The sequence below is a fragment of the Microcaecilia unicolor genome, chromosome 2 (assembly GCF_901765095.1).
Source record: "Microcaecilia unicolor chromosome 2, aMicUni1.1, whole genome shotgun sequence".
NCBI classification, from domain to species: Eukaryota; Metazoa; Chordata; class Amphibia; order Gymnophiona; family Siphonopidae; genus Microcaecilia; species Microcaecilia unicolor.
This window is the reverse complement of record NC_044032.1, coordinates 611,673,707-611,695,685: the sequence shown is the minus strand read 5'-3', so window position 1 is coordinate 611,695,685 and position 21,979 is coordinate 611,673,707. Positions and strand designations below refer to the sequence as shown.

Genomic DNA, 21,979 nt, shown 5'->3' with positions numbered 1-21,979 from the left:
TCTCATTTCCCTCTAGTACCCCCTTCTGTCATGTGTCCAGCACCTTTCTCATTTCCCTCTAGTACCCCCTTCTGTCATGTGTCCAGCACCTTTCTCATTTCCCTCTAGTACCCCCTCCTCTCATGTGTCCAGCACCTTTCTCATTTCCCTCTAGTACCCCCTTTTCTCATGTGTCCAGCACCTTTCTCATTTCCCTCTAGTACCCCCTTCTGTCATGTGTCCAGCACCTTTCTCATTTCCCTCTAGTACTCCCTCCTCTCATGTGTCCAGCACCTTTCTCATTTCCCTCTAGTACCCCCTTCTGTCATGTGTCCAGCACCTTTCTCATTTCCCTCTAGTACCCCCTTCTGTCATGTGTCCAGCACCTTTCTCATTTCCCTCTAGTACCCCCTTTTGTCATGTGTCCAGCACCTTTCTCATTTCCCTCTAGTACTCCCTCCTCTCATGTGTCCAGCACCTTTCTCATTTCCCTCTAGTACTCCCTCCTCTCATGTGTCCAGCACCTTTCTCATTTCCCTCTATTACCCCCTCCTCTCATGTGTCTAGCACCTTTCTCATTTCCCTCTAGTACTCCCTCCTCTCATGTGTCCAGCACCTTTCTCATTTCCCTCTAGAACTCCCTCCTCTCATGTGTCCAGCACCTTTCTCATTTCCCTCTAGTACCCCCTTTTGTCATGTGTCCAGCACCTTTCTCATTTCCCTCTAGTACTCCCTCCTCTCATGTGTCCAGCACCTTTCTCATTTCCCTCTAGTACCCCCTTCTGTCATGTGTCCAGCACCTTTCTCATTTCCCTCTAGTACCCCCTCCTCTCATGTGTCCAGCACCTTTCTCATTTCCCTCTAGTACCCCCTTCTGTCATGTGTCCAGCACCTTTCTCATTTCCCTCTAGTACCCCCTTCTGTCATGTGTCCAGCACCTTTCTCATTTCCCTCTAGTACCCCCTTCTGTCATGTGTCCAGCACCTTTCTCATTTCCCTCTAGTACCCCCTCCTCTCATGTGTCCAGCACCTTTCTCATTTCCCTCTAGTACCCCCTTTTGTCATGTGTCCAGCACCTTTCTCATTTCCCTCTAGTACCCCCTTCTGTCATGTGTCCAGCACCTTTCTCATTTCCCTCTAGTACTCCCTCCTCTCATGTGTCCAGCACCTTTCTCATTTCCCTCTAGTACCCCCTTCTGTCATGTGTCCAGCACCTTTCTTATTTCCCTCTAGTACCCCCTTCTGTCATGTGTCCAGCACCTTTCTCATTTCCCTCTAGTACCCCCTCCTCTCATGTGTCCAGCACCTTTCTCATTTCCCTCTAGTACCCCCTTTTGTCATGTGTCCAGCACCTTTCTCATTTCCCTCTAGTACTCCCTCCTCTCATGTGTCCAGCACCTTTCTCATTTCCCTCTATTACCCCCTCCTCTCATGTGTCCAGCACCTTTCTCATTTCCCTCTAGTACCCCCCTCCTCTCATGTGTCTAGCACCTTTCTCATTTCCCTCTAGTACTCCCTCCTCTCATGTGTCCAGCACCTTTCTCATTTCCCTCTAGTACTCCCTCCTCTCATGTGTCCAGCACCTTTCTCATTTCCCTCTAGTACTCCCTCCTCTCATGTGTCCAGCACCTTTCTCATTTCCCTCTAGTACCCCCTTCTGTCATGTGTCCAGCACCTTTCTCATTTCCCTCTAGTACCCCCTCCTCTCATGTGTCCAGCACCTTTCTCATTTCCCTCTAGTACCCCCTTTTGTCATGTGTCCAGCACCTTTCTCATTTCCCTCTAGTACTCCCTCCTCTCATGTGTCCAGCACCTTTCTCATTTCCCTCTAGTACCCCCTTCTGTCATGTGTCCAGCACCTTTCTCATTTCCCTCTAGTACCCCCTCCTCTCATGTGTCTAGCACCTTTCTCATTTCCCTCCGGCCCCCCTCCTCTCATGTGTCTAGCACCTTTCTCATTTCCCTCCGGCCCCCCTCCTCTCATGTGTCTAGCACCTTTCTTATTTCCCTCCAACTCCCTCCCCCCACAGGTCCAGCACTTTTTTCCTTTCCACCTTCCTCCCATGCATCTAGTATTTTTCTCCCTTCTCTTGAGAACCTCCCTTTCCTCCCATGGTTCCAGTACCATTCTCCCTTCCCTCCAGCACCTTTCTCATTTCCCTCCAGCACCCCCTCCTCCCACAGGTCCAGCACCTTGCTCATTTTCCTCTAGCACCCCCTCCTCCTATGGGTCCAGCACCTTTCTCATTTCCCTCCAGCCTCCTCCTCCTCCCATGGGTCAAGCATCTTTCTCCCTTCCCTCAAGCACCCCCTTCCTCCCGTGCATCTAGTTCCTTCCTTTCTTCCCTCGAGCACCCCACTTTCCTCCCATGGGTCCAGTACCGTTCTCCCTTCCCTTGAGCACACTTCCTCCTCTAGGCAGGGCATCTTTCTCCCTTTCCTTCAGCACCCTCTCCTCCCATTAGTTCGCACCTTTCTCTCTCCCCTTCAGGCCTCCTCCTTCCATGGGTCCAGCACCTTTCTCCCTCCCCTCCAGGCCGCCTCCTCCCATGGGTCCGTTTACTTAGGTGTGCTGAAAAATGGCCTGCGGTAGTGTAGGCACAGGTTTTGGGCATGCGCAGATCCATTTTTCAGCGTGCCTGTAAAAAATGCCTTTTTAAAATGTTTGCTGAAAATGGACGTGCGGCAAAATAAAAATTGGCGTGCGTCCATTTTGGGTCTGAGACCTTACTGCCAGTCATTGACTTAGCGGTAAGGTCTCTCATGTTAACCGTGTGGTAATCACCTACGCGCGTCAAGTCAGAGTTACCACCCGATTTTCGCCGCTCGCCATTCTGGCATGCGCATAGCACACGTGCATAAAAAATGAAATTACCAAACGGGCCACATGGTAGCCGTGCAGTAACTCCAAATTGATGTGCGTTGGGCGTGTGTAGGCACCTATGTGGCTTAGTGAAAGGGCCCCTAAATCCATAATAACAGTAGCCATGTCATTCTCTAGTGTAGAACAGGTAAACGTGAATAGATTGTTCATGCTTTCAATAAGTACAAAGACTAGGGGGCACTCAAAGTTACATGGTAATACTTTTAAAATGAATGGGAAGGAATATTTTTCAGTCTGCGAATAGTTAAGTGTTGAAACTCGTTACCAGAGGATGTGGTAACAGCTGTTAGCGTATTAAGAATCACTGTTGCTAATGCTTTTACTTACAAATCTCATATCTCAATTCTCATTCAATAGTCTTTTTTTCACCCTTCTCACATACACTCTATCCATCCATTCTTAGACATAGCAGCTCTTAGACTGCTAGTTCATTCCCATATTCTCTGTGTTATCAATAGAAATCAAACAAAATAAAACATGGAAAAGAAAATAAGATGATACCTTTTTTATTGGACATAACTTAATGTATTAAGTTATGTCCAATAAAAAAGGTATCATCTTATTTTCTTTTCCATGTTTTATTTTGTTTGATTTCTATTGATAACCTTAAGAGTGGACTAACCCGGCTACCACACTCCTCTACCATATTCTCTGTAAACTAGACTAGTGTAGCTCTCTATTATATGACCTCACATCTCAGTTTTATCATTTATTTACTATCACTTGCATAGCAAATCAGAACGGTTTATATCTTTAAAAATACAAATAACATACAATGATATTCTAACTTATAAAAGAAATCCATTTTATGATAGGACAGCACTAACAAAAACTTCTATACCAAAGAGAACAAAACAATTAATTGTATCAATCATACACATCACATCAGTCAATACTATTTCCTTTGGTAATATATATTCCCTGTTCAATAGTTATATTTTCTTTCCTTCCTGAGTGGTTCTGTAGATAAGGTAGCACCAGGGGCGTATCTGCATGGGGACGGGGGGGGCCTGGGCCCCCGTAGATTTGGCACTGGACTCCCCTGCGACAACCCTCTCCACCCCTCCTCTCGCCACCAACCCGCCGTCGCCTATCTTTGCTGGCAGGGGACCCCCAACCCCCGCCAGCCGAGGTCCTCTCTTCCGTTGCATCAAAGCTTCCTGTTCTGAATCTGATGTCCTGCACGTACAACGTGCAGGACGTCAGACTCAGAATTTGAAACTGAAGGAAGCTTTGCTGCAACGGAAGAGAGGACCTCGGCTGGCGGGGGTTGGGGGTCCCCCGCCAGCTTTGCAACGGAAGGACCTCGGCTGGTGGGGGTTGGGGTCCCCTGCCAGCTTTCCAACGGAAGGACCTCGGCTGGCGGGGGTTGGGGTCCCCCACCAGCAAAGGTAGGCGGCGGGGGAGGGTTGGTGGCGGCAGGGGTGGGGGGTCAAGTTGGCGGGGGGGGGGGCTAAAATGTGCCCCCTCACTCTGGCTCTGGCCCCCCCTCCCGCCGAAGTCCAGATATGCTTCTGGGTAGCACTAAATTTCAAAAGCTTTTTCAAAGAAATAGGTTTTCAAGGCCTTACAAAAGAGTGTAAATGATTCTTCCACCCTGATAAGTTTTGGGAGGGAGTTCCACAGTGATGGTGATAGAAAGAAAAAGGCTGAGGCTCGGGCTGATTCCCACCTAGCTCTTGAGGGAGGTGGAATTACCAGCCTGTTGTCCGTAAGTGAACATAAAGTTTGCGACGGTGTGTATGGAATAAGTTCACAAGATAAGATGGTTAGCTTAAGGATAAGGACCTTAAATGAATTTCTCAGATAGATCAGGTTCCAATGAAGTTGACGTAGTAAAGGCATAGCCTTATCGTATTTTGAGGCTCTACAAATTATACGAGCAGCTGTGTTTTGAAAAGTTTGTAAACGTTTCAAATTGAATTTGATAATACAATAATCAAGATGTGTCGTAATGTAAGCATAAGCTAAAATATGCAGTGAATTATTTCTAATAGAACGAAATTGTCTTACATGATAGACTTTTTAACTACTTCTGATATCTGATCATTGAACGATAGAGCTGAGTCTATAATCACACCTAAATATTTGACAGATTGTACCGGAATAATTTGCCTGTCAAACAAGTTAGGGATTTGGACCTGTATGAGCAAAAGGTGACCAAAAGATTGCACAGGTTGTGCCCATAGAAAGACCCTCGTGCAGAGATCAGGCGCGCCAGCCTCTCTGCCTGTACTGTGGATAAACAGAGTAATTTGGCTTCCAGTGTGGTCTTTCACAGGCAACTCTATTCATGAGAAAAATTTTAATGTAATGAATAATAAAGCGATAAAAGTAAAATTAGCTGTTGTGAGTCATGTACTTTTTTTTTTTTTTTAATTTACTGGGGTCTTTTCTGTTCTAGGAGAGGGCTGCTTTTCTTTGCTGCAGCTGTGTTTCAGAGGTGTTGCATAACTTCTTTTGAATGCTGAGGGGAGAAAGTTGGTTGGTTCTTTTGGGCAAAAGAAAGAGGGATTAAAACAAAAAGAAACAAATTCTCTTTCCTGTAAAGAGGCATGATTGGCAACTGATGTGTGGAGAGGAAGTCGCACAGAATGGAGAAGTGTTGTGGTTTGAATTCAAGTGACGAAACCCTCCTTTACTGAGTTCTAGCAATCTGCTGGCACCATGTGAACATCACACTGAGTTGTCCATTGTTTTGTTCACAGTTTCTGAGGGTTAAAGTGTGCTCACTGTTTTTGAGAGTTGAAATAGATCCATATGTGCCATATGGTGATACAGTTGTGATGTTCCATATTTTTGTCTTAACCTGGTAAATACTGGGGTCTCCCTAGTGCAGGGGTTTTCAGCCCAGTCCTTGGGACACACTCAGGCAGTCAGGTTTTCAGGATATCCGTAATGAATATGCATGAGATAAATTTGCATGTATTACCTCCATGCTGTGCAGCTCTATCTCATGCATGTTCATTGTGGGTATCTTGAAAACCTGACTTGCAAGGTGTGTCCTGAGGACTGGGTTGAGAACTCCTGCCCTACTGGATAGTGGAGGGTAGGTTCAACCCCCCAGTCACTCTTGCTCCAGCAGGTCCCTCTGACCAAATGGTGATCGTTGTATTGAAAGTCTTTCAGTTACTACTGTTTTTTTTTTTTTTGTTACATTTGTACCCCGCGCTTTCCCACTCATGGCAGGCTCAATGCGGCTTACATGGGGCAATGGAGGGTTAAATGACTTGCCCAGAGTCACAAGGAGCTGCCTGTGCCTGAAGTGGGAATCGAACTCAGTTCCTCAGTTCCCCAGGACCAAAGTCCACCACCCTAACCACTAGGCCACTCCTCCACTCCGTTAAACATCAGACTTCCAAAATAAGGGGGCAGTCCTTCGTTTAGACAGTCTGACCTTTAACAGTAGTAACTACGAGACTTCCAGTAGAGGTCAGCCACCACTGGACAGAGGGAACCGCTGGATTAGGAGCAGTCAGTGGTTGCTCCTTCCCCCGCTATTTAATTTTAATTTATTTTATTACACTTATATACTGCTCTTATCCAGAGAGGAGTACAAAATAAACATACGTAATAAAAATAAAACATATCATTGCGCTGCGTCCTTGTTATATCAAAGTCAAATTGTAGCTTGCATCAAAAAATGCTGTTTTAACAGTTTTTTAAATAGTCCTGAGTTCATATGAAAGTAGCTGGGTTTTTTTTTTGTGTTTGAACATCAATAAAAATTGTTGAACCATAAATAGTCCTGAGTTCTTCTGGCTCTTAAGGGCACGTGGGAATTTATTCCATTCTGTTGGGCCTGCTGCAGAAAAGAATTCTCCTCCTGCTATATTCCAGTCGAAAGTCAGGCATCTCCATTGTACAGGAGTTGTCAAAACAAAGTGCTTGCCTCAGCAAAATTCGCCCTTTCCTCTCTGAACACACCACCCGAACTCTCGTCCACGCTCTCATTACCTCTCGCCTTGACTACTGCAACTTACTCCTCACCGGCCTCCCACTTAACCACCTATCCCCCCTTCAATCTGTTCAGAACTCTGCTGCACGTCTTATATTCCGCCAGAACCAATATACTCATATCACCCCTCTCCTCAGGTCACTTCACTGGCTTCCAATCAGATACCGCATTCAGTTCAAGCTTCTCCTTCTTACCTACAAATACACTCAGTCTGCTGCCCCTCACTACCTCTCTACCCTCATCTCCCCTTACGTTCCCGCCCGAAACCTCCGTTCACAGGACAAATCCCTCCTCTCATTACCCTTCTCCACCACCGCCAGCTCCAGGCTCCGCTCATTCTGCCTCGCCTCACCCTGTGCTTGGAACATCTTCCCGAGCCCTTATGCCAAGCCCCCTCCCTGCCCATCTTCAAGTCTTTGCTTAAAGCCCACCTCTTCAATGCTGCGTTCGGCACCTAACTCTTACCTTTCAGGAAATCCAGACTGCCCCAATTTGACTGCCCCTATCGGACTGACTGTTCACGTGTCCTTTAGATTGTAAGCTCTTTGAGCAGGGACTGTCCTATGTTAAATTGTACAGCGCTGCGTAACCCTAGTAGCATTTTAGAAATGTTAAGTAGTAGTAGTAGATGGTACCAGTGAAGACAGTCCAATAAGTACTGGGATGACTCATGATATAAACACAATGAACCATAACTATAAGCTTGAACTTGGTCCTATCTTGCATGGATAACCATCGCAAACGTTGAAGAAAAGGAGTAGTGTGTTCATGTTTTGACAAACCATATAGTAAACGAACTGTAGGATTCATCACAACTTGAAACGCTATCCATTTGGAAGGACCTTGCTATGTGCTGGGGGAGGTGGACAGAGGGTAGTTAGGGGGTGGGACTTTGAAATATTATTAAGAATTGAAGGATTGGGAGTGGCGGGATATTTTTTTCTTTAGAAAATGGCAGGCCTGAGTTGAGGCCTGCTGTCTAATGCAATATTCTTGGCTGCAGCAAAGCAAAACCAAATTTTACCACCAGGTTTGCTAACCCGTAGCACTGAAACACTGTGTGGTAGTGAATCCTGTGGTAAAATAGCTAGTCCTGGTGCATGTAAAGTATGCAGCGACTCAGCATAAATGTGCTATTTTGCTGTGGGTTAGTAAATAGGCTGTTTAGATTGTACACCTTCTGGGGAGAGGGAAATAATTCCCTGTTCCTGAAGTAAAATTCACCTTGAACTACCAACAAAAAGGTGTGAGGTAAATCCAATTTTAATTTATATGCTCACTGTGTTACTTAAGGCATTCTGATCACAGTGGATCAGATGTCTAGTTTGAGGGATTGTGTCAGTGTGGGAAGAGCCTTTATCATAGCTCATAATAGTAGCTTTGAATGTGTATAGAAACATTTCTCCACACATGTATTGCAACGTGCTTGATGATCTTTTAGGATGTCGCAGATGTGCCAGTAACTGGGATGGCTATGGTTGAAATATGACACAGTGTCAGTGTACCTATGTGATCTTCTAGTGAGATTTTGGGTTTTAGTTGGTCAAGGACCCATCTGTTTGATTTCCTAGCTGTCATTCTTAACAGTCATCTTCAGCACTACAATAGAAACAGGGCCGGTCTTAGGCAGAGGCGACCGAGGCGGCCGCATAGGGCCCCGCGCCTAAGGGGGCCCCGCGCAGCGCGCCTCAGCTCTGCCTCGCTGCCGGACTGCCGCTGCTTGCCCGCCCTCCACCCATGTCAAACGACGGGACTCTCCGCGTTCCCCTGCTTCCCCTCCCTCCAGGCACCTGAGCCCCCCTCTCATCCGAGCCCCCCCCCCCCGACCCGCCAAACGACCCTCTTCTGCCACCCGACCCGGCAGGCACCTCACCTGACCCAACATTTAAAAAAAAATCTTCAAGCGGCGATGCCTGCGTCTGACTAGAAGAAGAAAAACCGCTTCGCGGTTCGTCCATTGGCCAGCCTTCCCTCATGTCCCGCCCTTGCGGAAGTTACATCAGAGGGCGGGACATGAGGGAAAGCCGACCAATGGATGAACCGCGAAGCGGTTTTTCTTCTTCTAGTCAGACGCAGGCATCGCCGCTTGAAGATTTTTTTTAAAATGTTGGGTCAGGTGAGGTGCCTGCCGGGTCGGGTGGCAGAAGAGGGTCGTTTGGCGGGTCGGGGGGGGGGGGGCTCGGACGAGAGGGGGGCTCAGGTGCCTGGAGGGAGGGGAAGCAGGGGAACGCGGAGAGTCGCGTGCTGGACAAGGGCGGGGGGGGGTTACTAGACATGGGTAGATGGCAGGGGAGGGGTTACTGGACATGGGTAGATGGCAGGGGAGGGGTTACTGGACATAGGTGGATGGCAGTTGGCAAGGGAGGACAGGAGGGTCACTGGACATGGGTGGATGGCTGGGGAGGGGGGGTTTGGACATAGGTGGATGGCAGTTGGCAGGGGAGGGCAGGGGGACAGGAGGGTCGCTGGACATGGGTGGATGGCAGGGGAGGGGGGTTTCTGGACATAGGTGGATGGCAGGGGGGACAGGAGGGTCACTTGACATGGTTGGATGGAGGGGAGGGGGTTTTTTGGACATAGGTGGATGGCAGGGGCGGGCAGGGAGGACTGGAGGGTCACTGGACATGGGTGGATGGCCGGGGAGGGGGGGGTTGGACATAGGTGGATGGCAGTTGGCAGGGGAGGGCAGGGGGGACAGGAGGGTCGCTGGACATGGGTGGGATGGCAGGGGAGGGGGGTTTCTGGACATATGTGGATGGCAGGGGGACAGGAGGGTCGCTGGACATGGGTGCATGGAGGGGAGGGGGGTTTCTGGACATAGGTGGATGGCAGAGGGGACGGGGGGAGTTGCTGGACATAGATGGATGGCAGGGGGGACAGGAGGGTTGCTGGACATGGGTGCATGGAGGAGAGAGAAGAAATGCTGGACATGGATGGAGGCGAGGGAAGAGTGAGGAAGGCGATGAGGTGAGGGAAAAGGAAGAGAGGAGAAAAAGTGCACATGGATATAGAAAATAGGCAGAAGCTGGATCCACTGGACAGTCAAGTCTGCGGAGGACCCAGCTTTTACTTACGGATGTAGGGCAAGAAATGAAGAAGAAAGGCGGAAAGTAAAGAAATAAATGGAAAGGAAGCCCTGGAAACGGAGTTAAGAGGACAGATAGCAGCACAATCGGATACTGAGCCAGCATGATCAGAAAAACGAAGTTACAAGACAACAAAGGTAGAAAAAAACTATTTTATTCAGGATTTATTAATTGGTATATGTCAGTTTTTGGAAATGGTGGGGGTTCCCTAGCGTTTACAAGCTGCCATCATTTAAAGATAATTTTATGCACTGAGATATGTTGGGCATATTTTATTATTAAAAACAGTTTTGCTGGATTACATAAATTATACGACTTGGAAATTAAACAGTGTGATATGAATGATAAGAAGGGGATTCAATGAGGATTTGCAGCACACCATTCCGCTTGTGACGCAAAGAACATAACTGTTCAGATGGATGTGAGAGGCAGTTAGATCTGATGAACCCCGAAAATAATTTGGAGTAAATCGTGGATGACTATAAAAATTTGTAAACCCTGCAGTGAATATATATGTTTGGGACACTAATAGGATATTGGATGGAAGTTTAGTCCCCACATTTGTTCTATCTGGTGGTCTGTAATTTGAATAGTTTTTGGAAATGTGCATCTGTGATATTTTTCAAGTAAGTTTCAATTTTTGTAGTATTGCTGCATGCTGAGTCTGACTTCTTGAGGTAACTTTCCAGTTCAGTATTTTGCATTCATGTGTTTTTCAGGTGTGATCAAGGAAGGTACAGTATTCTGCTAGCGTATAGTTTGCAGCCCTTTTTGTTTGTTTTTTTTCACTAGGTTGTGCACTGGTGTTTTAGAGCCCGGTGTAATTACAGTTGCCTTTCCATGCCACGCATAAGGTTGTAGCTCGTCCTGTCCTTGGAATTAGTGTTGTTTATGGTTTGTTAAGGTTATGAGTGTGTGTTTGCACAAGTTTGTGTACAGTGTTTTGCAGTGGAGAGATAGTGTGTTGGCCTTACTAAGGTGGCACCAAACATCAGAAAGGGTGTAGAGCCTAAATCATGACACACTACCTCTAAAAGGGTGTTTTGTGGCTCTACATGAGAATTGTGGTATTATGATCCCTTGCTAGCTTCATATTGTTGACGGTCTGCATTTTCCGTATGGTTGGTATATTGGTGTATAAGGTATTAATTGTGTCTATTTTATTTTTACTTACTTTTTTTCTGTGTGTTGTCAGACAATTATGGATGACAGAGTCGGAGTCTTCTTGAGTCAGAGAGTTGTGGTACATATTTTAAAACAATTTTAATACCTTGGTGGTCTATATATTTTTATATTGTACATTATATTTTACACATCGCTTAATTTTATTGTATATCTTTTCATTTCATTTTTATTTTATTGCATATATGGGTTACAGAGTAATAGGGGAATTTGAAAGTACTGAATCTTTTCTTAATATTTTTCCTTTATTCTCCTTTGTTATGAGAATTGGAACTACTAATTGTAGTGGACTTGAACTGAATAATTTCTGGGGAGGGGAGGTTTCATGATAGCATTGTGCTTATTATTTCAATCAGTTTTTTTGTACAAGTTTAGCTTCATTTGTCGAAATTTCATTATAAAATTTTCTAAAAATGGAATAATCGTATAAAGGGGCAGAGCTAGGGTAGGGGCGGGGCTACAGTGGGGCGGGGCTAGGATGGGGCCCCACCAAATTGGTCTGCATAGGGCCCCGCACTTGCTAAGACCGGCCCTGAATACAAATGCCTCAATGCTCTTTCTGTCCTGCTTTTTTTTTTTTGTGGTCCAACTTGTGCACCCCTACAGTTTCTTAGAAAAAATCATTGTATAATCTGAATCTTTGTAGCTTAGTAGCGACTGGGAGAACTTGTCCATAAAAGCATAAATAGTGACTAGGCTTTCTGTTTGTTTTCAGGGTCCCCGAGCAGACTGAGTGGAAACATATGTGCACTGAGTTTGAGAGGCCGGAACTTAGAGCAAGTAGTAAACTAAGAAACTGGTATCCAGTAGGTAATGGGGAAACCAGCAAAACCGAGCAGAAACCAGGAAGGTTGCCAGCAGAGGAGGAAACAGGTGTGTGTGAGCAGTCAGAGATGCCAGTATTTGCATCACAGTTTTATAAACACCAAGGTTAGCAGAGCTCTGCATGACTGGAGCAGTAATTCGAATGTATCATAGTCTAATGATTTCAGCTGCTGTGCCAATCATTGTTAGTCCTGGTGCATGTAAAGTATGCAGCGACTCAGCATGTCAAAATGAACTTATTTTTTCAACCTGTAAATTGGGCAGCTGTAATATTAGTTCTAGAAGAATCCTGGGTCTGTCTTGTACACAATTCGCTTTTGTACCCAGGAGGGGCCAAAGTCACATTAGCCATACACTGACCATACCCTGAACAGAGGCACAGTGAGGAATTTGATTAGCGCTCTTGAGAGTATGTCACAGGCAGGCTTTGCTCCTCGAGGTCTAATCAGTCCAGTCAGATCCCATGTGATTCAGGCGCAGTGGACAGGGTCTGTATGCTGGAAGCTGTCTGAAAGCGTAGGCTTGCAGTCTCTTCCGAGTCATGGATGTCTTTATATGAAATGATTAAAGGTTTCTTCTGTTCTTGTTTATTCTGTGTTTGTAGAGCATTATCAGAACTCAAGGAGGATGTGTGCAAAGAAGAATTCCTTAGACTCGAGCTCAGAATGCGGAAGCTCCCGGGGCAGTGTACGAGCCAGCCGGGGAAGCTGGGGTAGCTGGAGCAGCACCAGTAGCTCTGATGGGGATAAAAAACCCATCCTTCTGAGACAGGTCCTTCCATCTAGTAAGTAACAGTGAGGCAGCATGTTGCGCATATCCGTAGCTATCTGTACCTAATTTAGGGGGTCTTTTACTAAAGCTTAGCTCAAGTTATCTTTAGCAGGGCCCATTTTATTCCTATGGGCCCTGTTGCAGATAACTCAAGCTAAGCTTTAGTAAAAGACACCCTTATTTCCTTTACAAAGTGGAGTGCCTTTTTACCTTACGTCAAATTTGGTGATATTCTTCTCACAGGTGTGCACTCATGGTGATCTCCATTCTTCCCTAGGTGAGAGTATGGTACGCAATGACTTTCCTGCTGAAACACAGATGGCTGTAAATCTGTTGCACAGCGTTTGTAATACAAGGTAAATAGCTAAGCGGGGAAATAGACTGCTGTCCCTTTTTTGCTGTTGCCTGCTGACTTCTGAGACAAGCACTGTGGACAGGAATAACTGGGCAATTCCATCCCTTTATGCCTGTCCATCCTCGGAGAATGTCTACACATATAGGGGGCAATTCAGTAGCTAAGCACCTGCAGTTAGGCACCCCGATGACGCATGATTGGAGTGTATATTCTGACCAGCAAGAAAGATTGGCAACAGGTGCTGCAGAAGGAATCAAGTCCAGAAAACGAGAGCAGCACAATATTACCCAGTGGCTGTGGATAAAAGCAACTTTTATTTGAAGAGCAACCTTTGTATAATGGTGTGGGTCAAAAAGAGTAATTTTGGTGATTTTCTAAAGTACACGTTGGACTCGGGGGAGCTCTATGTAGGTTGCCAGTGTGCCACTGATGCAGGAATTAAACATGCTGGGCGTATTGTTTAAGAACTAAACAACTGGACATTTTGACCACGCTGATCCCAGCAATAGCAGTAATCAGCAGGTACCATGTCGCTGCTTTTTGAGGCTCCAATCCCTTGATAAAATGACAGCGAAACAGGTGTCCGTTGAGACTCAGTGAACCAGAAGATAAGTGTTGTCCTGCATGACTTTTTAAAGCTTACTGCCAGTCACCTCGCACAGTGTCGTTTGGTTTAAACAATGAACATTCTAATAGAAGTCACAATAGTTGTTACAAATTATATGAACGGAGGGGGGTTTTTGTCAATGATTATAATAGTCACCAAAAGGGTTATATATCACCCTGGAGAGATTCATGGGATGCTAACCCGGTGATCAGACTTTTTTCCCCTTTACATCCATAAATATATTTATTCTAACAGTGAACCGCTAGTCCATTACTTGTTATATTGTTAATTCAAGGTGAATGGACTATATTGATAGCCTTTTGATAGAGTAAGTATTTTATAATGACACCTGGGTGCCCAGGTGTCTTTATAGATAGCAGCTTAACCTGATATTCCATATCATCAAGCTGATCAATCCATAGACTGGTGGGTTGTGTCCATCTACCAGCAGGTGGAGATAGAGAGCAAACTTTTGCCTCCCTATATGTGGTCATGTGCTGCCGGAAACTCCTCAGTATGTTCTCTATCTCAGCAGGTGGTGGTCACACACAGCAGCAGCTCTGGCTAGGCCTCCAAGCCTAATTTTTAGGTTTTGTTGAGTGCCTGGGGTTGAGGGCTCTTTTGAGCAAGTGCAAACCTGGTGGTGCCAGGTCCCTCCTTTTCTCCCCCCTCCCGCTGGCTCCGTTAAAAAAAAAAAAATTTTGAACGTCCTTAAAGGCGTTTATTTCGACGTTTATTTAAGCGTCTATTGCAGCTACTCACTGGGACACCAGGTCGTTACAACTCGGAGCGGACAGCAGGTAATTTTTACCTTTTTATAGCGGGCAGGGGGTTCCCCGATTCTTCTCCTCGTGGCATATGGCGTCGGAGGGCGAGGGCGCAAAGGGTCGCTCCCCCGGTCGCTTGAGCGCTTCTAGAGGGGATGCGGGGGTCTTAAAGCCTGATTCGCCCTTGTTGGGTGACAGTTTCGTGACCGATGAATGTCCCGGTCCTTCCTCCGGCGTGGCGGTTTTTCCCGCCATAAACGCCCATCCCCCGCTCCTCGCCTCCGCCATCTTGGCCGGCCACGCGGCTCGGACGGCTTCTTCTTGGGCCGCCCTTGAGGTTGGAGACATTAATGCCATGAACGCCCTTAATTTGGGCGACGGCACAGAAGCGGCTAAAGTTAAGAGCCGTTCTTCCCGCGCGGCTCCTTCGCGGAGTTTCGCGCCGGACGCCATTTTGGATGCGCAGCATGTCTCTCCCCCGCTATTGCGAGCGCCGGTTGAGGGTGCGTCTAGGGCTGTTGCCCAGGCTGCGGAAGTGCACAGTTTGGGGGGTTTCTCCCCCGAGTTTGTTTTGCTGCTGCATCAGGCCTTCCTCATGCACAACGCTGCCCCTGCTCCCTCGTCTGGTAAAGAGGTTGAGGTTCCCAGAGGTAAACGTCCTCGGGTTGATTCCCAGGCCTTGGAGGACTTTGTCTCCTCCGATGTAGATGAGAGCAGCGTGTCTGAGGTCTCCCAACGGTCCTTTGCGGATTCCTTGGAGGAGACGGATCCCCGCTCGGATGGAGCGGATGACCCCTCTGCAGCGCGGCTTTTTAGCCCAGAGGATTTGCCCAACCTGTTGTTACAGGCCATGGACACTTTGAAGATTTCCTCTCCGGAGGACGTCTCTCCCTCAGCCCCTGTTGGCTCTGCCATTATGCTGGGGACGAAGCGCCCGCCTAGAACCTTCCACGTGCATGATGCCATGCACACCTTAATTTCGGCTCAATGGGATGTCCCAGAAGCGAGCCTTAAAGTGGCTAGGGCTATGTCCCGCCTCTATCCTTTGGCTGTGAGTGAACGTGAGGCCTATCTGTGGCCTACCGTGGATTCTTTAATCACTGCGGTGACTAAGAAAACGGCGTTGCCGGTGGAAGGTGGCACGGCCCTAAAGGACGCCCAAGACAGAAGATTGGAGGCGGCCTTAAGGTCGTCCTTTGAGGCGGCTGCTTTAAGTTTGCAGGCCTCAGTTTGCGGCTCCTATGTGGCCAGGGCGTGCCTGACTATGGTGCAGCGGGCTTCCCCCTCGGATCATTCCTTGAGGGCTGATTGGCCGGCCCTGGAATCGGGCTTAGCCTATTTGGCAGACTTGCTGTATGATGTCTTGAGGGCCTCAGCGAAAGGCATGGCTCAGACAATCTCTGCGCGGCGGTGGCTTTGGCTGAAACATTGGTCTGCTGACCACGCCTCTAAATCCCGCCTGGCTAGGTTGCCTTTTAAAGGCAAGCTGCTCTTTGGGGTCGAGCTGGACAAAATCGTGACCGATCTCGGCACGTCTAAGGGCAAGAAATTACCAGAGGTCAGGGCTCGGGCTAGTACTCGTCCCGGTACCTCCAGAGGACGGTTGCAGGAAGCCCGTCGGTACCGCCCGGGCAAGTCGGGTTCCTCTGCCCCCTCTTCCTTCAAGAGGAATTTCTCCCCCAAGCAGCATTCCTTTCGCAGAGACCGCCGTCCCGGAGGTGCTCCCTCTGGTCCTCCCCCAGGGTCTCGTACCCAATGACGGGGTCTTGGTCCACGCCCCAGTGCAGATTGGAGGACGGCTGTCCTCGTTTCTGGGCGAGTGGACCACAATAACTTCAGACGCGTGGGTGCTGGAAGTCATCAGAGACGGCTACAAACTAGAGTTCTGCCGACCCTTAAAAGACGGGTTTGTACTCTCTCCCTGCAAGTCTCCGGTCAAAGCTGTGGCAGTGCAGCAGACCTTGGACAATCTGATCCGCCTGGGCGCGGTCATTCCGGTGCCAGAAAGTCAGCTTGGCAAGGGACGTTACTCCATTTACTTTGTGATACCAAAGAAAGGAGGTTCTGTCCGGCCTATCCTCGACCTCAAAGGGGTCAATCGGGCCTTGAAAGTGCGGCACTTTCGCATGGAGACTCTCCGCTCTGTTATAGCGGCAGTGAAGGCAGGAGAGTTCCTGGCATCCTTGGACATCAAGGAAGCGTACCTGCATATTCCCATCTGGCCTCCTCATCAACGCTTTCTGCGTTTTGCAGTCCTGGGACGACACTTCCAGTTTAGAGCCCTCCCTTTCGGGTTGGCTACTGCTCCGCGGACCTTTTCCAAAGTAATGGTGGTCATCGCGGCCTTCCTACGAAAGGAAGGGGTACAAGTCCATCCTTATCTGGACGACTGGTTGATCCGAGCCCCCTCTTATGCAGAGTGCGGCAAAGCTGTGGACCGGGTAGTTGCTCTTTTGAGCTCCCTGGGATGGATCATCAACTGGGAGAAAAGCCAGCTGCGCCCGACTCAGTCCCTGGAGTACCTGGGAGTTCGATTCGACACCCAAGTGGGCAGAGTGTTCCTGCCAGACAATCGGATTGTCAAACTTCAGGCTCAGGTGGACCAGTTCCTAGTAGCCTCTCCCCTTCGGGCTTGGGACTATGTGCAGCTGTTGGGCTCTATGACGGCCACGATGGAAGTTGTGCCCTGGGCCAGGGCTCATATGAGACCACTTCAACACTCTTTGCTGCAGCGCTGGACTCCGATGTCGGAGGATTATGCTGTGCGCCTTCCCTTGGACCCAGCAGTGCGCAAGGCGCTGAGCTGGTGGATGCAGACAGACAAGTTGTCTGCGGGAATGCCTCTGGTGACCCCAGAGTGGATTGTCGTCACGACGGACGCCTCGTTGTCGGGCTGGGGAGCCCACTGCTTGGGAAGGACAGCGCAGGGGCTCTGGTCTCCTGCAGAGGCAAAGTGGTCTATCAACCTCCTGGAACTCAGAGCCATTCGGTTGGCGCTTTTGGAGTTCATCCCGGTACTGGTGTTGAAGCCTGTACGGGTCCTGTCGGACAATGCCACGGCTGTGGCCTATGTCAACCGCCAGGGAGGTACCAAGAGCGCCCCTCTAGCCAAGGAGGCTATGAATCTTTGCCAGTGGGCGGAAGCGAACCTGGAGCAGCTTTCAGCGGCCCACATTGCCGGAGTCATGAATGTCAAGGCGGACTTTCTCAGTCACCATACCTTGGAGCCCGGAGAGTGGCAGCTATCTGCTCAGGCGTTCTTGGACATCACGAAGCGCTGGGGCCAGCCGAGCCTAGATCTGATGGCGTCATTGGCCAATTGCCAAGTGCCGCGCTTTTTCAGCAGAGGACGGGACCCTCGATCCCTGGGAGTAGATGCTCTTCTCCAACAGTGGCCGACACAAGAGCTTCTCTATGTGTTCCCGCCCTGGCCCATGTTGGGCAGGGTGCTAGACCGGGTGGCAAAGCATCCCGGCAGGGTAATCCTGGTGGGTCCGGATTGGCCCAGGCGTCCCTGGTATGCGGACTTGATCAGGCTCTCAGTCGACGATCCTCTGCGGCTGCCAGTGGAGCAGGGCCTGTTACATCAGGGTCCCGTGGTGATGGAGGATCCCTCCCCCTTTGGTCTTACGGCCTGGCTATTGAGCGGCTGCGTCTGAGGAAGAAGGGCTTCTCAGACAAGGTCATCGCCACTATGCTGAGAGCGAGGAAGCGCTCTACTTCTACTGCTTACGCCAGGGTTTGGCGTATCTTTGCAGCGTGGTGTGAAGCAGGCTCACTTTCTCCCTTCACTGCTCCAATTTCTTCAGTGTTGGCGTACCTGCAAGAAGGTCTGGAGAAAGGCCTGTCGCTCAGTTCCCTTAAAGTCCAGGTAGCGGCTCTGGCTTGCTTCAGGGGCCGCCTGAAGGGTGCTTCCCTGGCTTCGCAGCCAGATGTGGTGCGCTTTCTCAAGGGAGTTAATCACCTGCGCCCTCCTCTGCACTCAGTGGTGCCTGCGTGGAATCTCAACCTGGTACTAAGAGCATTGCAGAAGCCGCCTTTTGAACCCTTGTCGAGGGCATCTCTGAAAGACCTGACGTTGAAAGCAGTCTTTTTGGTGGCTATCACTTCAGCCAGAAGAGTTTCCGAGCTCCAGGCGCTCTCATGTCGAGAGCCTTTTCTGCAGTTCACTGAGGCAGGAGTGACTATTCGCACAGTGCCTTCCTTCCTGCCCAAGATTGTTTCTCGCTTCCATGTGAATCAGCAGCTCTGTCTCCCTTCCTTTCGTAGGGAGGACTACCCAGAGGAGTACTCTGCTCTTAAATATCTGGATGTGAGACGAGTCATCATCAGATACTTGGAAGTGACCAATGATTTCCGGAAATCGGATCATCTGTTTGTCCTGTTTGCAGGTCCTCGTAAGGGTCTGCAGGCTGCTAAGCCTACAGTGGCAAGATGGGTCAAGGAAGCCATTGCAGCGGCTTATGTGGCCGCGGGGAAGGTGCCGCCTATCCAGCTGAAGGCTCACTCCACGAGAGCTCAGGCGGCCTCGATGGCAGAGGCCGGATCCGTCTCCTTGGAAGAGATATGCAAGGCGGCAACTTGGGCTTCGGCTCATACATTCTCCAAGCATTACCGTTTGACTGTGGCTGCACGGGCGGAGGCCCGGTTTGGAGCTTCAGTGTTGAGGTCAGGGATTTCAATGTCCCGCCCTGGGTGAGTACTGCTTCGGTACATCCCACCAGTCTATGGATTGATCAGCTTGATGATATGGAAGGTAAAATTATGTATAATCATACCTGATAATTTTCTTTCCATTAATCATAGCTGATCAATCCATAGCCCCTCCCAGATATCTGTACTGTTTTTATTCTGGTTGCATTTCAGGTTCAAGTTTAGTCTTCAGTTACTTCAGAAAGATTTCGTGTTCAAGTTTTTTCACTTGGATTCTTCAAGAGTTAAGACGAGTTTGTGTTACAGTGAGCTGCTGCATTCCTCTCCCCTCCGTTTTACGGGGCTGGATTGAGACTTAAAATTCTGCCGGCACTCCCTCCCGCTTCGTGCGGCTGTAGGGCAGCTTTGTACCCCTCCCGCTTCGGCGGTGTTAGGGTCAGTCAGCTCCTCCCGCGGTTGCGGTTGCAGGATAAGCCAGATCCCCCCGCATCGGCGGGTGTGGTGTCCCTCCCCCGCTCCGCGGGGATGAGCTGGACGGATTCCCCTCCCCCACTTGTGTGGGGATGAGCTGGGTTAATTCCCCTCCCCCATTTCGGCGGTGGTGAGCTGGGCAGAGTGTCCCTTCGTGGGTGTAATTCTCTAAGTGCTGAGTCCTGCGGATGGAGCTTTGATATCGACATACTGAGGAGTTTCCGGCAGCACATGACCACATATAGGGAGGCAAAAGTTTGCTCTCTATCTCCACCTGCTGGTAGATGGACACAACCCACCAGTCTATGGATTGATCAGCTATGATTAATGGAAAGAAAATTATCAGGTATGATTATACATAATTTTACCTTGGCACACCTAACATTTACATGCCCACAGTTACACCAGCCATAGACCTGGCATAACTACAAGTGCCTAAATACATACAGTGGTGGAAATAAGTATTTGATCCCTTGCTGATTTTGTAAGTTTGCCCACTGACAAAGACATGAGCAGCCCATAATTGAAGGGTAGGTTATTGGTAACAGTGAGAGATAGCACATCACAAATTAAATCCGGAAAATCACATTGTGGAAAGTATATGAATTTATTTGCATTCTGCAGAGGGAAATAAGTATTTGATCCCCCACCAACCAGTAAGAGATCTGGCCCCTACAGACCAGGTAGATGCTCCAAATCAACTCGTTACCTGCATGACAGACAGCTGTCGGCAATGGTCACCTGTATGAAAGACACCTGTCCACAGACTCAGTGAATCAGTCAGACTCTAACCTCTACAAAATGGCCAAGAGCAAGGAGCTGTCTAAGGATGTCAGGGACAAGATCATACACCTGCACAAGGCTGGAATGGGCTACAAAACCATCAGTAAGACGCTGGGCGAGAAGGAGACAACTGTTGGTGCCATAGTAAGAAAATGGAAGAAGTACAAAATGACTGTCAATCGACAAAGATCTGGGGCTCCACGCAAAATCTCACCTCGTGGGGTATCCTTGATCATGAGGAAGGTTAGAAATCAGCCTACAACTACAAGGGGGGAACTTGTCAATGATCTCAAGGCAGCTGGGACCACTGTCACCACGAAAACCATTGGTAACACATTACGACATAACGGATTGCAATCCTGCAGTGCCCGCAAGGTCCCCCTGCTCCGGAAGGCACATGTGACGGCCCGTCTGAAGTTTGCCAGTGAACACCTGGATGATGCCGAGAGTGATTGGGAGAAGGTGCTGTGGTCAGATGAGACAAAAATTGAGCTCTTTGGCATGAACTCAACTCGCCGTGTTTGGAGGAAGAGAAATGCTGCCTATGACCCAAAGAACACCGTCCCCACTGTCAAGCATGGAGGTGGAAATGTTATGTTTTGGGGGTGTTTCTCTGCTAAGGGCACAGGACTACTTCACCGCATCAATGGGAGAATGGATGGGGCCATGTACCGTACAATTCTGAGTGACAACCTCCTTCCCTCCGCCAGGGCCTTAAAATGGGTCGTGGCTGGGTCTTCCAGCACGACAATGACCCAAAACATACAGCCAAGGCAACAAAGGAGTGGCTCAGGAAGAAGCACATTAGGGTCATGGAGTGGCCTAGCCAGTCACCAGACCTTAATCCCATTGAAAACTTATGGAGGGAGCTGAAGCTGCGAGTTGCCAAGCGACAGCCCAGAACTCTTAATGATTTAGAGATGATCTGCAAAGAGGAGTGGACCAAAATTCCTCCTGACATGTGTGCAAACCTCATCATCAACTACAGAAGACGTCTGACCGCTGTGCTTGCCAACAAGGGTTTTGCCACCAAGTATTAGGTCTTGTTTGCCAGAGGGATTAAATACTTATTTCCCTCTGCAGAATGCAAATAAATTCATATACTTTCCACAATGTGATTTTCCGGATTTAATTTGTGATGTGCTATCTCTCACTGTTACCAATAACCTACCCTTCAATTATGGGCTGCTCATGTCTTTGTCAGTGGGCAAACTTACAAAATCAGCAAGGGATCAAATACTTATTTCCACCACTGTAGATAAGAGCCAAATGACCCATCCAGTCTGCCCATCCTCCTTTTCCTAGGGGATCACACTTTCCTGTCCCAAGCTTCCTTAAATTCAAACATAGTCCTCGTCTCCACCACCTCCACTAGGAGGCGATTCCATGCGTCCACCACCCTTTCTGTGAAAAAGTATTTCCTTAGATTACTCCTGAGCCTAACACCTCTTAACTTCATCTTGTACCTTCTCATTCCAGAGTTTTCCTTCATTTGAAAGAGGCTCACCTCCTGTACATTAATGCCACAGAGGTATTTAAATGTGTCTATCATATCCCCTCTCTCCCACCTGTCTTCCAAAGTTCTACGTATTGAGATCCTTAAGTCTGTCCCCATATACTTTATGATAGAGACCACGGCCCTCTGGACCGACTCCATC

At 48.6% G+C, this 21,979-nt stretch overlaps 1 protein-coding gene across 3 annotated transcripts in view; it reads left to right on the top strand.

Annotated features, from left to right (window-relative positions):
• The window catches only part of TMEM131L (transmembrane 131 like), a 308,022-nt gene that overhangs the window by 264,776 nt on the left and 21,267 nt on the right, over nucleotides 1-21,979 (top strand). For all 3 annotated transcript variants that reach the window (XM_030191626.1, XM_030191627.1, XM_030191625.1), the window contains exons 28-30: nucleotides 11,805-11,962; nucleotides 12,519-12,698; nucleotides 12,963-13,041. In XM_030191626.1, coding sequence (XP_030047486.1) covers nucleotides 11,805-11,962; nucleotides 12,519-12,698; nucleotides 12,963-13,041 — 417 coding nt within the window. The remainder of the gene's footprint in view (nucleotides 1-11,804; nucleotides 11,963-12,518; nucleotides 12,699-12,962; nucleotides 13,042-21,979) is intronic.